Here is an 18,769-nt window from a genome sequence, read left to right on the forward strand (position 1 = left end):
GGACTTGAATTGCAGGGAGCAGCTGCAAATGGACCTTGCATCTGATAGAGTCTGGCAACTAAAGCACACAAAGTAATTTCGGTAATCTGAATCTTCCTCTTGGGGCACAAAGAGAATTTCACCTTCACTTCTCAACTTCCAACACTGATAAAGCAGACAAATAGCAATTTTAAGAGATGCACATTTGTATTTGGTGTACTCATAGATATCAAACAGCAGAAGAAATCAAAACTATCTGAAGAAAAATGTTAATTTAAGAAAATGGATAAATTCATGCCATCCACAATTTGGCATAATGACATAACATGAATTAAGGAAATCTAATTATTTACTTTCAGAAAATGTTGACTAACTGTAAAAGTTAAATATCCAAGTCTGATGTTTGAATCAGTAATTCATGTGATCAAAAATCACAGTCCTAGAAATCCAGATTACAGAAGAAACTGGGTGCTATGCTTTTAGTGTGTCTCATTAATTATAAGCTTAGCTACACTTAGCTGACTCGTGTAAGATTTTTATAAACTAGAGAACAGCTACTTCACAGCATAGCTCCCCAGGGAAGAGAATGAGAGAAGTAGCACAAAGTAGATACTGCAGTGCTATTTGGTGTGCTAACAGAAAGTATTCTGAGAAAATCAGAAAAAAATCAGTGACAAAAACGGATGCAATTGATTATGTGGTCAGTACTTGCACTTTTAGGTACGTAAACTAAATCCACAGAACAAAGAAACTCATTTATATTTTGTGTGGCCCTTTTTAATAAAAATCAATCACTAATCACTGCAGACTGAATGGGAACAGATGGGATGCAGCTTGAACAGGTTACTATACATTAGCTGAGAAAGAAAAGAATGAAAAGACTTGATTTTAATCAGAGCATTAAACCAATTCACAAACTTTACAGCACAACAGAAGGCAGAAAAGACAACCTATAATGCTCTGCTGTGTGCTAGAAAGAAGGGAAAAAACAGGTTGAGATGGAAACCGTTTGAGCTCTCAGACTTGATGAGGAAAGGGATGTCCAGTGGCACATGTTTTAAACCAGTAGAAGGGTTTAAAGGACTTGTTTGATGGATTTTGTTGAGCTTCAAGAATACAAGAGTTTCTTCCACTACATGCATACTGAAGAATGTATGTAGATAAAACATATAAGAGAAGTAATGACAAGGACTGCAGTTCTCTATCTCTATTAAAAATTCCATTTTTTCATGTCCTTTCTCCTGTGCTTTTCGATGATGTTAAAGCCTCAGTTCCTTGACAGACTGATCACTGCCTTTCTGGAGTTTGCTATTTCCACAGGATTCTGTGGTATTATTACTGCAGGAAAGAGATGACAAGACCTCTTCAAATGAGCCACAGAAATACAAAAAACTTTGAACGAGTGCCATTTACAGGAGCAAACGTTCACAGAAGCCAAACTAAGAGCAGCCCACTTCATGACATGTCAGAATTAGGCAGCCTTCAGGCCACTTTGAGCAGATGCAAGCCGGATTATTTCATGCATGACTACAATGCTGCAGTGCATTAGAAAAAAAAGCATCCTAAAACAAGTAATATTTTGTATAATAATGGTGAATTAAGTCACTATTAAAGTGGCAGGCAACAGAGGGAAAGAGAGAGAGGGGGAGAAGAAAAGAGAGAGAGGGAGAAGCTGTTAAAAAACAATGGCTGAAGTCCCATGTGGGTACCAACTTAGCCTGAAAGGTCACAGAGAATTTTTACACATTTGTTTTGCAAATAGTTTCTGCAAGTAGAAAGAACAGTTGTAACTCTCCCTCTCATCATCAGATTAGCACGTCCCCCCAAGAGCAGCAGTGCTCTCAAACCGGCCAACTGTTCTCCTAACACGGGTCAAAAGTTCAGTCTTTAGCTGGAGCACAGCTCCAAACAGACCTCCTCCAGTAACACTTACAGCCCCAAAGCCAACGTTCCCATTAAACAAATATACATACAGATTTCAGCCTCTTCACAGCATCTTCACAGATATGCATTCCTCTGGATTCATCCACTTCCACATGGCCCAAGTACTGCAGGAAAGAGTATGGGGAGAAAAGGTTAACAGCAGCTCCTTCAACTCCTGGGAGTTTGATGAATCCAGGATCTGAATTCATCTCAGTACAGCTGATGCAACAGACATTGCAATAGACCAGCACTTTGCCAGCCTTCTTTTAAACCTGCATTTGGGGATTTGACTGTGTATATCTATGGGGGCACCAGCATCAGCAGAAAAGCACAATACAACTAGAAATTTGGAGGAAAAGACAGACTTTCCTTACTCAGGGGAAAATACGTAATTATAAAATTAATAATTAAAATAAAGTATTGAAAACTGTGCTTTCCTGCTTATTCATCATCACCTTTAGTCATTTTTTTTACTAGCATAGCACGAAAACCTTACATCAATATCAAGACAATGGTGAATAATTAATTTTTAATAATGATAAATGTATTTATTATTGAAAACCAAATTACACTACACAGTAAGATGATCAAATATTTTTGCATGGTAATATCCAAATATGAGAAATTTGCCCAGCCCTTTTTCAAAACTGTAAACCAAAACTGTTTCTCTTCATTTCAACAACAGGTTGTTATGTGGACACTGAGACATTCATCGCTCTTACAAAGAGGGGTTAAAAAAATAAATCTGTTTTCCACAGATTCATCTTACCAAGCTCTACTTAAACCCCCTAGCAACACAACAGTGAATAGAAACGTCAAGCTTCAAGGCCTTTGAATTTATAACCTAGAATAATATTAGTCTATAGAGAAACCAGTTGCAAGAAATATATGTCAAAAATGTAGTGTTCAGGGTACCATGGATAATTTGACACTCAAACTTTTAGCTTTAATTTTTCCAAATTCCCTGCTTTATCCAATCATAGGGTGGTTTTTTTTAATATAGTAAAAGGAAGTGTTCTCTCAGAAAAATCCATATCCTTATTCAAAGTACTTAACTCTTGAATAAAATCAGAGAAACTATGAAAACCTTTCTGAAGTTTTGTAGTGAGAGATATAGGTGAAAGAAACTTGCCCTAATTTACCTGCCATTGTAAGAGTTGTATGCAATTCAGCATTTAGATTCTAGGCTAGCTAGAGAGCAAATAAGTGGTTTTAAAATATGATACAAGAATCAATGCTTGTGTCACTTAATGCAGTAGTAAACACAAGTTTAATAACCTTTTAAGAAGTTGCACTTTATAACAGACTATTCTGTCATGAGTTATTTGAGATCTCCTAGATTTTCTTTCATTAATTAGGATACTAGACTTGGACAAAAAACCATTTCCCTCACAGTACCATACTGAAGCACCCTCAGATTCAGAGATTCAACTATATGGAAAAAATCAAGATTGTTTCAAAGACTTAATAGAAACTGGAAAGTTGAGGTTTTTTCATGCAAGGCAAGATGCTCCATAAGAGGAAGCTCTATATATCATTAAACTGCTGAAAGATTTACAATATCTTAAGTGACAGAGAGCTTTAGCATTAAATCTCACTATGTGGCATTTTTTTAAACAGAGTTAAATGTGGATTGAACAATTTGGGAAGAATTTCATTTAAATCAGCCCTCACAGCTGGAGAACAGCTTGAAAAATAAATTGCACTGAAATTAGAAGGTAAATAAAAGATCTGACTCTTTAGAGCTTTTTCAAAATGAGCTCTGTGAGGCTGAAGCCTTATAATTGAATGCTGGAGCTGCCAAAACAGCAACTGTACTCCCTCAGTTGAGCTTGCTGAACACTTGCGCAAGATCTTCATTTCTCCAGAGCACGAAGCAGAACATTTTAATCCTAAAAATACACAAACAGTAACAACTAAAGATGCAATTACTGTGTGTCTGGAAGTACATATGTACATCATCAGGTACTCGGTTGTGCCATGACTTCTCTGGGAGAAGTTCCAGATGCAGAAATTCTGTTATACATTTGTCATGAGAAAGTTCTGAGTTTAGCAACTTCTCTTTAAGAAGAGAGTGATATAGACAGGAGCAAGCCTGAGGTCTGGACAGAAAAAAAAATATGTGTAAGGAACAAACCATCTAGTTTGCATGACCATTTGGATCATCCATATAGAGGGCAACTTTGAGATATCTCATTTACTTCAGTGTAGCCAGAATGTTTCCAACTGAAGATTCAAACCATTCAGCCCCTGTACTTGGCAACCTGCCTTTTGCTTGGAAAAGGGAGAAATGGAGCAGGGTAAATATTGCCTCATGTCACACTGCAAAACAGACAACCATTCTCCTCTGTGTTGCCAAACCTCTATTCAAGTCCCATGTTCCAACTTCCAGCAATCAGTCATGCCACTGCTGCTGGAGACAGCAAGTTGAGCTGCAGTTTTCAATACTGCTTCCACTCCTGTGAATGGAGACATTATTACACATATCAAGTGCATCTATCCACACCAAAGGGGTATAATCCACAGACCTCATTGAGCATCAATCAATTCTGAATTTTAAAATAAATTACACTCTCACACAATACTTCTTTATGATATAAAGGACAAAAGGTACTTTGTTTGCATTTAAATGTTACACTTCTAGCTCCTCATACAAGGAGGAAAATAAACTTGTTCTTGCCGTTGCAGAAGCCAGTTCTGCAGAAGCCAAAAGCTCATCATTAGCACTGGTGCTGAACATCTTACAGCAATTTCAAAATTCTTCTTGCTTTGCTTTCTAACTTTTCTGGGATGGAGTGGTGGTGTGTTAATTGCTTACACGTGCCAATATACTTTTCTTTCCTGTAAAAATAAATTTTAATTCTATAACCAGAACACTGTGGTCCTCTTCATAGCCAAATGCCCCTTAAGCAGCAGGTCCCCTTCCAAGTCTTCAAGCTTCTTTCATCAGTCTAAGAGTAGATATACACAGCTGCTGTATTTTACCAGTGCTGCAATATTTATCTGGTTTTTAATGGACTGTAATTGAAGACAAAAATATTTCCTCAAGAAGACTGGCAAGAGACTGTCAAAACTGAAACCTCTTCTAAAGTTTCTATTTTAAACAGAAGTGCTCAAATTGTAAATCTATCTCAACTTAGCCTTAAATTTGAAATATTAGCTCAACTTACTAATGCAGCACCATTTTATGAGTGACATTTCAAAATTTAATAAAGGAAATGCAGCTACTAGTTAGAGCCAGAAATGAAAGTTAAATACCAGAATTCAGGACTATCAGAAAAATAAACTATTGTTAAACTCTGTTGTTGCATCACTAGAAAAGGATTACATGGAAACCACTTTAAAGCAGATACACAAATCCCACACTTCTATACACAACCTTTCAGGATATTTGAAAGGAACTTCCCTTTCAAACTAAAGGAGAAGAAACATACTGTTGAAGTGCCTGGGCAGCAACTGCCCTATGTAAGTAAAATCTCATGCAAATCCATGACAGCACATTATCACAAAGGACAATGTGCACACCCAAGGACTGGGACACCTAAGTGCTGGGTGCACAGAAACCCACAGAACTGCCCAAGCCATACTGTGGTGGATGATGACTTTGAAAACGGTAAGGAAAGGAGTACCTCTGACATATTTGCAAAGAGCATTTCTTGTGGCGGGGATTGTAGCATTCCTGGAGAAAGTGAGTACTTTTCCATCAGGAAAATGCACATAGCAGGAATGCAGTATTAATATTGAATGTACTCCTACTTAATTTCCATAGCAACCAGTGAATGATAGTCATGACATCAGCAGTTCTTGGACATAAGTTGTTCTGTAAGAGATTTAATCGTTATACCAGAAATTACCCACCAGTGCTTTTACAGAAAGCTAAAATCCATGTGGGCAGAGCCCACATACAGAGTAACATAACATAAAAGCTCTAATCCAAATAAAATACTTTCAGAGGCTGTTGAGGAAAAGTCCTTAATGCAAACATTATTAAATAGAAGCACTGCTTATATTAACATTTTTAGCAATAAGAAGATGAGATTATGGTACAGCAAATAAACAGAAACAAAAAAAAAATTTCCCTCTTCATCACTGATTTTCATGTTCTCTTTCACTGAAGATGCTGTTTGGTACCAATCTCAAACCAAACATAAAGCAATTGACACAGAAACAAGTTAAACTGGCACACAGCAAAGTATGCTTAGAATTTGAAAAGTGCTTGAGAAAATGTATTCTTTTTCAACATTTTAAACTTTTCCAACTTCATCTAAAAACCAACCACTCAAGTTACCACATCAAGTGTTTCTGGTGAAGTTTTCCTACTGTCTTCTCACAATACATGCTATTGAAATTGCTCCTACTAAAACATCAAGGGCTGATACACCAGGTCAGAAATAAAACACCATCTGTGTCCTAGTACAAGCAATACTGCCCTGATCTTCTTTGTTTTCATTTCTCTCGAATACCGGCTGACTCAGTTCTCAAAATTTCAAAGTTCAACAATAACAGCTGGCAAAAAGATCCTTCACCAGAGCTCCTTCAACCTGGACAACTCAAGCCAATTCTGTTTGCTCAAGTCTGGCAATATGCTTTTACAGTTTCTATTTGAAACAGACTCAGCTACACAAATAATTGGAAGTTCCCTCTGTATCAGCAGATGTTCACATGCGCTGTTTTATTTGCAGTAACAGATTAGGTTCTTTGGATTACTTTTGAAACTAGATGGACACAGGAAATGAGCTTACTTGAAGTCTTGGCCAAGGTGTCCTGTGCTAGGAAACAAGCTGTCATAAAGAGAAGCACACCAACATTTCTTGGTATTTTTCCTAGAGGCAACGACATTCCTCTTTCTTCCTCTGTGAAAGTTCTGGTGTACTATTTGCAACAGTAAGACTGACTACTTGACACCTGCATGTGCAGATATGCTTCTAGAATTGGCATTGCTCAAGAACTAAAGCCTGAGCACCAAAGTTTCAGAATGAAATGCTGTCTTGCAAGCAAACATAAGCTTAAATCCAGAAATCCCGGATACATCTTAAAGTTGTGCTACTTTTCCACCGACTTCTAAGATTTACATTCCAATGTTCAATATTTTATTTCTCTCCTCTCACACCCATGCTCCTGCCTTCTAAATTTTTTGGTTTGAAAAAAATGTTTGCTCAGACAAAGCTGTAGAAGCACAAACAGAAACTCTATGATTAAGCATCAACAAAGTTTAATTTTGCTTAGTCAAAGCAATAGGTTAGTTAGGATGCTACAGACATCACCAGAAATCAGAATGTCTCACCAACCTGTTAAATTCCCCAAAACAGGGAACTGTAGCAGCTATGACTGCTAAATGTCTCTGAATAATGAGAATCAAAAGAATCTAAAGCAGTACCTATACCAGTAGTTCTCTCTATTTTTTACATCTCACCCACCTAAGAGCCACACTGAGCATTTCACGTACTGGTTCTCACATGATGTTTATCATTGCCAACAGAAAAAACATTGTGAGTCAGGAATACTGAAGATGCAATAAAGGAGCTCAATGCAGGATATACAAATGCTATATTCTTCATTTTCTTATAAATCCCTAAAATGAGGCAGAGAGGGAACTCAGAAGGTTATGTAGGACAGCACTTGCTTCAGGGCAGGATCTACTTCCACATCTACATCAGAGAAGTCAGCCTTGAAGTATTATGACATTTCTGTAACTGGAGATCAGAAGGCTGGACCTTCTACCCTGTAGTTTGCATGTGTCACTTTAGAAAGGGATATTATTTTGCTGAGTTGTTATTGCAAATGCATATCCTAAATTTCCCTTGATGCAGCTAAACACACTATTTCTCCTAGTCCCTCACAGCTTCACATATGTACTGTCAGACTTTGGTCTTCAGCTCTATGCTCAGATGTGCAATTCCTATTTGGCCAGGAACAGACAACCATTTAAAACTTTCTTTAAAAAAAAGAAAATATAAAGGACAATCAAGTGTTGATAGCATGAAGTGTTGTACACACACTGCACAGGTGTCCACCGTATCTTTTCTTCAACTCCTGCAAAAAATTCAGTTTCCATGTACAACACTGGGGATCTCCTAATTTTAAAAAACAGAATAAAAAAGTATAACCCCATGAGAACTTTTTGATTTCCAACACCTAAATAACATTTAAAATAAATATTTCTGCAAGGCAATCCAAACAATTTTAATTGTCCTATCTTTAAAACAACCTGAAGTTTATAAAACTATTTAAGAATTTCACCTTTGCCAAAGACAGGAGGTTTTTAAAACTCAGCAAGAGGCTTCATTTAAAACTTTTTGTTTGCAAGGCCATTCAAACAAAACTAAGGGTTGGACACTAGGGTAAAACGTGTAAAAATTAGGGATCACCTTACATTTCTTTTAGCCATGACAGAAATGCACAGGAAAATATTGGGGGTAAGCGTCACACCTTCCACTATAATCACCATCTTTTATAATTAGCTGACTTCCAGCCTTTTTCCTGTGATGTTAAATGCTGCAGGATTTTTTAAGTGTACCATTGCTTGCTGAGGGTTAGCATTCAATAGGAGTGATTACTGCTCACTGCTAACATCAGTTCATGCCTTCATAGGTAGAGATTTGTAGTGTTTAATGTGTAAGGCTGCACAACATTTCAGAAATCAGCAGCTTTGTCACACTGACTTCTTAAAAATACTTAACATAGTTTCCAAAGACTATTCAAGTACCTCAGGCTTTCACATGCTTAACTTAAAGGCACTTCAGCATCACGCTGGTAAATTCTTTCACAGCTATTATTTCAAACTAGAAGTGCATTTAAGACATAAAACAAAAGCCACAGTCACCTGTGCTGGTACCAGTCTTTCTGACCTGAAGAAACAGAATGCAAGCTGTCTTTATAAACTTATTAAATATAAGAAGTTATTTTTAATATGAGATTTATAAATTTGACAAGAAGCAATAAAGATCATATGCAAATTCCAAAACCAAACAGGACACCTGGGCAGCCACGAGGGCTGTGAGAACACAAAGCAAAGTGACTGAAATGGCCCAGCTCCTACTGATGGTGGTTTCAGCAGTGCCATGTATGGCCCAACAACCCAAACACAGGGACCCAGGGATGAGAACTGACATTCATAGGTCCCAGTGAGGATACTCCACAGGGCTTGTGCCAGCTGTTGCCTATCCTTCTGCCTCTTCTTGAACACAAAACAATTCAGTGTCTTCCAAACATGTCCCATAAAAGCAAGGGTTAGACAGGAAACAGTTCAAGAGTACTTGTACTGGAAAGCCAATTCTTTTATATACGAAAGTACAACTGTATCCATACAATTGTTATTTGTCAACACTAACACAGAAATCAAATTCAGTGCAAAGGCTAACTCCAAAGATAACAGGTACTCAGCAGCAAACCCTGGATGCCAGAGATAGAAATGTGGTTTGTTACTCTTCCACACCAGCTTTTTCATCAACATCTTTAGCCTTCTCGGTTGAATTAAAAAACACAAGTAAACCTGCAGGTGATATACAACAGCAGCCTTAGATGCCTTAAGGTAAAAAGAGACTGGCCACCAAGAACATAGAAACGACAGAACAAAACTAATTAAATAACCTAAGATACACAGAACTGCTGCATCTTCTAGAACACCAGGTAGTAGCCAGCTGTCAATATTCTGTTTAACACATCCTTTTGGTCAGAACCACCAAGAATTTGCAAATGTTTTCTTTGTTTAGTTCTCTTAGGTAAAAGGAAATGACCTAATTTTTCTGATATAAATTTCACAGACCAGTTACTCCAAAGAGCATTTGTATGAATGAAAACCACTTACCCAGAGGGACACTCGAAAAGGCTTTTCACACAAAAGAAGCCCTAGTGTCAAATACTTTAGTCATTATACCACAGAACTGCTGCATGTTTTCAGTGAGGTAGTGTCTGGAGCAAGAAAGCAAGTTTGAAAATGTGTATGTCAATGAACTTCATTTGTTACAATTCTAATGCATAAAATTGTGTATAAATAAATTATAGTGCTGATAAGCACAGCTGTAATGTCTGTTAGAACATTCAACTTCTAAATACTTTGAAATACAATCTCTTCATCTAACATCCCTATGTACTACATGTATCTCGTACCGTTTTTCTCTCAGAGGAAGGATTCGCTATTGAAACACAGTATTTACCTTTCAGTTTCTTAGGACAGTGGAAAAGATTTTGTCCCTGAAAACAGACTTATGCACAGACTGCAACAGATGGACCAGTGCCACATTTAACAATGGGGCAACTCTTGTTGAACATCTATAAAAGCTGCACGGTATTATGTCTCCACAACACCAAAGTTAGGAGAGCAACACCATTCAAGTTCCCAACGGAATACCAAAAGTCTGCAAGTCACTTTTCTAAATACAAGTTTAACATCCTTTCCATACCTCTGCAGACAGGACCTGTCTCTCCTTGGCCCTTCTTTCTATCTAACTTTAGTGGATTCAAAGCAGTTTACACAGAAGAGCACTACAGGAAAGCCAGCAGCCATTGCACAGCCCCATCTTTGAGCGTCAGGTTACCACCTCAGGTGTGGTTAGATTTCCAACACAGAGAAGAACAGTCTGTAATTACATCTACACACACTGAGAAAATATGATCAATACCTGGCTACCTGTAACACAGCCCCACCAACAAGCAGAAAAACACAGACTATTAACAAAAAGGAATGCTATTGACTGAAAGGAACAGTATTCATTCATGATTATCACCACCTCCAAATTTATGAGCACAGCACTGGGAAGAAGCAACTGTGGATCAAATCTACTCCCCTGAATTTTAAAGCAACATAAAGGAATGTAACAGGAATTTTGCCTGTACTTTCCACAGAGCATCTTCTCTCTCAAAGGGAAGATGATCCATAGGTGTATCAGATTTGCTCAAAATCCAACAGAACACTTAATGACTTTAACAATAAGGATCATCTGTGGACATAGTGCAGGAAGAGCTTCAAGAAACACACCAACATATAAAACCTTTCAGTAACATTAAATCTGTTTGCAGTACAGCATCCTCCAAGTGCAAGAAATAAGCAGCTACTGGAGCCCCTGTCCAACACTAACAGAGTGAAGCCTGAAGGCAGAATGAAATCCTATTTGCAACACGACTTTCAAAGCGCTTCCAAATGCTGTGTAATGTCTAAAAAAGGATAAATCTGTGGTAGCACTCTACAAAGACCCAAGCTCTGGGCAAAATATAAATGCCCAAAGGCAAGAAGTTAAAAACCAAACCAATTTAAGAGATCTTTTTTTTTTACAAGAGAAACCAAGAACAAATGTTCCCTTACGTGTTTGCACTAGTCTCCTGTCTATCTCAAAAAAAAAAGTATATTAGCATCTTACCTATATCAAATAGCAGGCATTAGAGGTAACAAAGCCCACAGCGTGACTGCTACCACCCTAGTCTCATAAATTTTACTTTCAAACAGAAAATCCTACAGACAGCTGCAGCAACATTTATTAAGAATTCTCATGTCTTTACTGAGTACAGATGAAGTCTTCATCCTCACTGAAAACAAGACCAGATTCTGGTCTTGTTACTCAGTTATGCTTTGAACTCCAAAGAATTTCAGGTGATTTTTAGAGAGCAGACAAAGCAGATCATAAGAAGTAAGAACAGGCTAATCCTGTGCACTCCCTCCCCAGCTCTGTCAACACATTCAGGTGTGGTTCAGCAGTTGCACTACAGACAACAGACCAATTTGGAATTCCCACTTCAAAACTTAAAGAAAACTCAGGTACATTCATCATCTTTCCTATTTGAATGCATTCCTATTCATTAACCATTCTTCCCAAAATATCTCGCTTTGTCCTACTCTACTGAGGAGCATCAGGAAGAAAAGTCACCCCATCAGATATTTAAGGACATAGGAGACTGCATACTTTTCCTGGAATGTATGAATTCCCAAAAAATATCCAAGACAGGCGTAACAGGATACTGTCCTTCAATAGCACAAAGTTCTATTCTTTCTGTGAGCAAAATACAGTACCACCCACTAGAGCGATGACTCTGCATCTGGTTTATCTTGTTCCCTCACAATGGCACACTTCCTGTCTCTATCAATTCAACACCAGTTAACACCCACTCTGCATCTCAAGCCTTATAAAAATTTCCACTTTGTCCATTTCAAGGTACACTACATTGGAAAATAAATTCTAATCAAGTAAGATAAAACACCTCATAATATTAAATTGTTCTGAATTTAAGTTTTCACCTAATTGCAAGTTCTTTAGATATTAATACTCTTACCATTCTGACCAAATCAAGGAATGTCCCTTACATTTACCTTAAAAGCATTTTTCCCAAAGAACAAATTAAATTAATCCAGTGATTTCCAATCAAAAGCAGACTAAGGAGTGCACCTAAGTCCCACTTTGATGACAAAGATGCAAAGATTCATCCATTTCTACGCCTTTTCAGCACAGAATAGGCCAAAACCTTTTTTGACTTTGGGTACATGTGCCCAGAATAGATGAATGGTTCATTTAAATACAGGAAGCACTTGTCATTAGAAGTGCAAGTCCTGACTGAGAGTTTAAAAAAAGTCAGTCTTTTAACAGTGTGGAGTGGTTCGCATCCTTTGTGTTCAGTAAAGGATTGAAAAGTCTGAATAAAACTAAATGCTATAAATTGAGCACTCTGCTTTTCAACCTGTGTAATGCCTAAGTTATGAAAAAATCACCATCCTCAAACTTACTGCTCTGTTCTCTCCTAGACAGTGTTAAACCTTAATCTAAGTTTGAGCTTTCCCAGAGCAATTACTTTCAAAGCTTTGGCAAAACACCATCTCTGTTCAGGACTGAATTACAGTTCCTTCCTCTTAGCAGAAAAATAACTCAAGACAAAAATACGCCAGGAGCCATGAACTAGAAATTTTGTATACACTTGAGTATATGTAAAAGGACAAAAGCAACTCTAGTAGGGTAAAGCAGGGCATTAACCTCGTGTGAAAGTTACCCCATACTTACCAATCCACAACTTCACAAAAACATGCAACAGTCAGTTTAAAGAATTCCACCTAGCAACATCACATGTTTAACTATCAGACAGAATTACTTTAAGCATAATACAGAGAAAAACCTAATGGAAGGCCCATAGGTGTCAGAACCATAGACTGTGCTCTTTGTACACTGATATTTAACCCATTAGCTTTCCTCAAGCATCATCTGATTCCAACCTATTGTAGATCTACTATTAGTGTACCTGAGGAAGAAAGGGGAGCATATGCAACAAGCCACCCTAAATTTTGTATTTATTTTTATTCTGGTATTTATTAATAGTAAATACTATTCTAAAGTATTAAATTATTGTTTCTTAAATAAAGAGGAAGGAGAATTGGACACAAAAAAGAAAATATCTATTTATAATACTCTGATAATCTGGAATGAGTTACCAGAATTTTAAAAGGTCATTTCAGTTTCATGAGCATTAATAGTCAGTAATACACACATACAGGATCATAGCACAGAGGCATTCTCAGAGTTAGCAGGTGCTTCTAACCTCATGCACTGGTTGAAATCCCAGGTGTTACTTGAAAATATTTTCAATTATTGAGAGGGAGGAAGGATTGCTTTAAGCACAGCCCACCACTTACCTTACAAGTCAAACTGTAATCACAACTAAACTTATAACAGGGAGAACTGAGTACCTTTTCATGCAATCCAATAGGTCTATAATTTGTGATTTTCCAGAAAAATGATGACAAATATTGTATTACTCCTCTACCAAGCTACATGATATATTTCAACTAGATGATAATGTAGGATATCTCAGACTGGTTTTCCAAGGCATTTGTTACATGAGCCATCTGGTTTTAAGAAAAAAGCCACATCCTTTGCAATTGAGAGCCAACTGCAAAATAGGTCAGTGTGTAATGAAGCATGTCTCTGGTTTATGCTTGCCAAAAAAACCCAAATAACAATTCATGGCAAGAGCACCTCATGGACATCCAAAAGAAGGGCAGTAACTCTTACCTTAACAGGAAAGCTACACTTGCCAGTACGAACGCCTTCCTCGTCAGTCTGCCACTGATGGGGCCTGCTGGCCTCTGGCACATAGACATCTTTCTTTCTCCTAAAGCTTTGCCGTAGTTTGTTCATCTCTCAGATTTTCACGTCCTAGAAGAAGAAAAAAAAGAATACTGCCAATAAGCACCAAACACACATTTAGCCTCTTTGGGTCAACCACCATCATGACAAATGACGCTGTGGAAAACCTGAGCTTTTGCAAAGATGAATGAAAGGGCCTGGGAGAGGAAAATATTTTGGACACAGATTCAGAGAAAGATGGGTATTCACTTCAAAATGGAAAACACAAATCCACATTACTTGTTTAACATCTTTCCACAGCAACTGAAGCATTACATCCAGGAATAAGTATTAGTGGGAGCACACAGTTACATAAAATAGCTGACAGAGAAGCTCTGAAGAGTGATGCACATGAAATCCTGACTCCCCAAATTTAAACACCTACCTAAAGCAACCAAGCAGAACACCAACAGCAAAAGCTTCCATGGCACTCATGCAAGGCAAGGATTCATAGCTCAAAAACTGCTCCTAAAATAAGGTGGTTGTGGTGTTCATTAAGTACAAGAGAGAGGTTCACGCTTTTACTGAGGGGAACAGTCCAGCCCTTGCTTAGTCTGGTAGAATTCTTGTGGTTAAATGAGAAATGCACTTCTTCAAAAGGGGAAGACAGTGCTGCAAATATACTTCTGAAGCCTAGAATTCAGAACGTTGTATACACTGTGCCTTCATGTATCAATTTCTATATACAATCCAATCTATGCTTTAGACAGTAAGTCAAAAAGCTATCAGCAAAATTACTACTAATAAAAAGACTCATTATTCACCTAAAGAAGTAAAATCATATGGGATACAAAGTGGGGAATACTGAAGACATACTGAAAGGCTTCTTGAGACCTGGTCATCATTCCTGAAAAAGAAGCCCTCTCACAACCACGACATCTCATTTTGATTGAAAAAAAAAGATGTTGCAGAATGCAAGGCAGCAAAATCTAATTAGATTACATACACTTATTTCCCATTAGACTGAATAAACTACAGAATATAGATATTTACAGGTGTCAATGGCTGGCCTTTGAACAAAAGCTGCTTTAAAAGCAGTTGGAACAGCACTTTAAACCTTGAAAAGAACTAGTATCTTCCACTGAAAACTGTATTATATAGCTGAGAAAAATCAACACATTCCTGTTTGTGGTATCTGACATTTAAGAAGTTTAAAGTCAAAATGCAACTATTTCAAAGCTGAACAAGAGTCAGAAATTAAAAGCACTACAGAAAATCACTGCCCATCACTAATTACACATACTAAATTGTTTTGTATCTCACAAAACATGGCACACTTTAGCCATGCCAAATAACAAAAAGGTGTGTGTTTTCTTAGTGACTCCCTAAAACTTCCTTCAGCAATTGTTACTTTCTTCCTCAAGCAGCAGATAATTAAAGAAGTCAATTCCCACTGTATCTTCATGGCATGATACTGGCTGATTTCTCTAGAATCTTACAACTTTCCATCATCTATTAAAAGAACTATTGTAAGATAAGTAATAATTCAAAGATATACCCAGGGATAAAGAAAACAGCACTGTATCACTAGGACTGGGTGATTTAAGTGTGGTGATGTTAATTGTTTAAGTGCAAATAAGCATAACAGTCACATGCACAAGTTCAGTGGCACCTGAATTCCAACACTCCTGGGTCTTGCAGCATTCTGGGTCCTTTCAGCTTAGGGGATAATTCCTGCAGTATTTCTACACCAGAAAACAGCCACACCAAAGACCACTTTTACAGCAAACACTGTGCTCAAAGTTACTTGATGAGCATTTGAAAGCAACAAGGTGAGACCCTCCAAGCAGCCCAAATCCAAATGCAAATGAAGTGAAGGGTTGGGATGTCTGCTGAAGGCTACAGGCAACTGTCCCTAGTAGGTACCTGAACAGCCAGGAGGTCTGACAAGCAGTATAAGCACAGGGATGGGAAACTGCTGAAGGATTCTCAATCACAATTATCTGGTTATAAAGAACTGTTAACTTCATTCCTTCATAGCTACAAAATGCTTGTCGTATCTAGGAACATAAAATATTTGAGTGGATTCAGAGATTAGAACCTATGTACAAAATAAAAACCGTGCACATTTCTTATCACTCAGTAAACTGAAGCAACTCTTCTGCTTTCAGCTGGGACAGAGTTAATTTTCTTCCCAGTAGCTGATACAGCACTGTGTTTTGGACTTAGGCTGAGAAAAATGTTGATAACACATCGGTTTAGTTGTTGCTAAGGAGTGTTTACACTAAATCAAGGTCTTTTCTGCTTCTCACCCCACCCTACCATTGAGCTGGCTCCAGGGCACAAAAAGTTGTGAGGGGGACACAGCTGGGAGAATGATCCCAGCTGAGCACATGCATGTCCCACAGCATATGGCATCACACCCAGCGAGTAAAACCAGGGGGAGGGAAGACAGAAGGAAGGACAAAAGGAAAAGGGTAACATTCAGAGTAACAGTGTCCTCCCAAGTAACTGCTGTGTGCGATAGAGCCCTGCTCTCCTGGCAGGGGCCAAACACCTGCCTGCCCGTGGGAAGTATTAAATTAATTTCTTGCTTTGCTTGCCTGTGTGGCATTTATTTATCTTATTCTCAACCCATGAAGTTTTCACTTTTGCTCTTCTGACTCCCTTGCCCATCCCACCGGGAAGAGTGAGCAAGCAGCTGAATGGGGCTTAGTTGCCATCTCGGGCTAAATCATAACACTCTTCTATAAACATTGTTTATCTTACAAGCTACAAGCCATTTCAAAATCTCTGAACGTGCAAAGGCAATTCTCAAAGTATTCAGAGGAGCTGCAAAGCCTCTATTCTCCATCAAGGCTTAGAGAGGCATCACAGCAATATTAATTATGTATTTTGTTTTACAAACTGCAGATGGAGGACTCTGTCTGAAGGAATCAGAATTTCAAGGGATGCCATTCAATCACCTTGGGCAGGTGAAACATACTGCAGCAAATCTCTGCATGGCATCTCAGCTCATAAGGACAGACACCCACTCTTGTCCCTGCTGCAGACTGGCAGTGCCAGAGCAAAACCACTGCTCCAGCTGCTTCAGTGTGAAGTGCAGATATCTGGTCAGCACATGGCTTACAGCCCAGCTGCCAGACCTGGCACTCCAGCGAGGCACAAATGGACACAGATACTCCACTCTGACAAAAGGGACAACAGACTTTTAAGGAGACACAATTAGATGCAATAAGGCTCGTGTCAGCTTTGAAGAGCTCAAGGTAACTCTGAATCTCAAAAACTTGAGCGAATAGCAGAGCAAGGACTGCGGACAGCACACGAGCACTGAGCCACTTGTGGAAAATCGCAGTCTAATTGCCTTATTATAACATTTGCTTATGCGAGCATTCTGTTGGACTTCTCCCTCCCAGGCGTTACTGGTGCCCAAGAGACTGGTGCCTTATCTGACATTTATTCTGACCAGGAATCTCAATCCCCAGGGGAGGATAAGAATAAGAGTTCCTCAACTACATTTTGTATGAGAAACTGAAGTGGCACTTTGCCCAAAGTATTTCCTTTTCACCAAAAACCAAACCCATTTTCCTACATGTTCTGATTTTGAGGTCATGTTGGCAACAAACAGTTTAAAAATAGTTTATTCTATCTGATAGAAATGCTGACAAACAGCAAAATTAATTTCTTGTCAGGCAACCAGCAAGTTCTCTCCAATGGCCACACTTTCATTTTCTGAAATATCAGACTTACAAGTAGGCTGCAAAACAGTATGTCCTATAAATACCTAATTTGCTGGTAACATGGATGTCAGGACAACATAACTAGAGTTGTCACCTGATGGGAACGTGTTAAATAGAACAATTCACACAGGTTGGATGTTTGAGGATTCAGAAGAGAAGCACAGTGAATTGCTCCAATTAAGTGCTGAAATTTTTACTACTTTTGTCTGGAACTCAGAAAACCTAGTGAAAAGTCAAGATAGGGAACTCAAAATCTAATTAAATCACAAAACATAACATTACATCAGAGACAAACTGTAAACAAAGGCTCAAAGTCCTGAGCCTTATGGAGAAATAAGGAAACAGCCACATTGGGTCCTGGTAGATTTCAAGGTTACCTTACTGCAGACAGATGAGTATCTAAATGGTCATTCCCACTGGAGGTAAAAAAAAAAAAAGGTAAAAGAAACCCCAACTAAGCAAAACAAAACCACCTACACAACATTAATATCTCTACCACTTTCCTAATTCAAGAGATTTCAACATGAAGCTAGACATTAGACCATTTCTCAAAGCACCTACCTAGAAAAGGTATCAAAAAGACAAATGAGTTTTTACATTTATGTTACCATTTATTTTTATGCAAATTTATGTATTTTGGAAACAGAGCTCCAAAGGCAATTTAAGGAGAGCTGGAACATCACTATTCTTCTGACCAACAGAAAAACCACCATTTACACCTCAATCAGTCCACTGCCAACTCGGGGCAGAGCTGACAGAAACAACACTGTCATGGATAAAACTGCACGTTGAAGCACTCAGCTTCACTGCCCTGTGCATCATCAGGGTATGGCTGCAGAACGAATGACTGCAAGATAAACCAGCATGTTAATTCATGTCTTGTTAGCTGCTCTGCTGTACAATTGTGTTCACTTTTACCCTTCAGTGAGCACAAGCCAGCAATTTACCCTTCAGTGGGAGATGGGTAAGCTTTCAAATTAACTGGAGTTAGATCAGGAGGAAGCTGCTGATGATGCAAATTTGGAGCTTAGCTTTGCAAGAGTTTACCCACGTAGCCATACCTTTAGATAAGCAATTCATTTGCAC

General features: G+C 38.3%; 1 protein-coding gene across 9 annotated transcripts in view; it reads right to left on the reverse strand.

Moving 5' to 3' along the window:
* NUMB (NUMB endocytic adaptor protein) overlaps positions 1-18,769 on the reverse strand; it is a 93,164-nt gene that overhangs the window by 21,275 nt on the left and 53,120 nt on the right. For all 9 annotated transcript variants that reach the window (XM_058025387.1, XM_058025393.1, XM_058025392.1 and 6 more), the window contains 2 exons: positions 13,890-14,033; positions 1,953-2,027 (listed from right to left, as the gene is read on the reverse strand). In XM_058025387.1, coding sequence (XP_057881370.1) covers positions 1,953-2,027; positions 13,890-14,015 — 201 coding nt within the window. In that variant the 5' untranslated portion in view covers positions 14,016-14,033. The remainder of the gene's footprint in view (positions 1-1,952; positions 2,028-13,889; positions 14,034-18,769) is intronic.

Source organism: Melospiza georgiana, chromosome 6, assembly GCF_028018845.1.
Source record: "Melospiza georgiana isolate bMelGeo1 chromosome 6, bMelGeo1.pri, whole genome shotgun sequence".
NCBI classification, from domain to species: domain Eukaryota; kingdom Metazoa; phylum Chordata; class Aves; order Passeriformes; family Passerellidae; genus Melospiza; species Melospiza georgiana.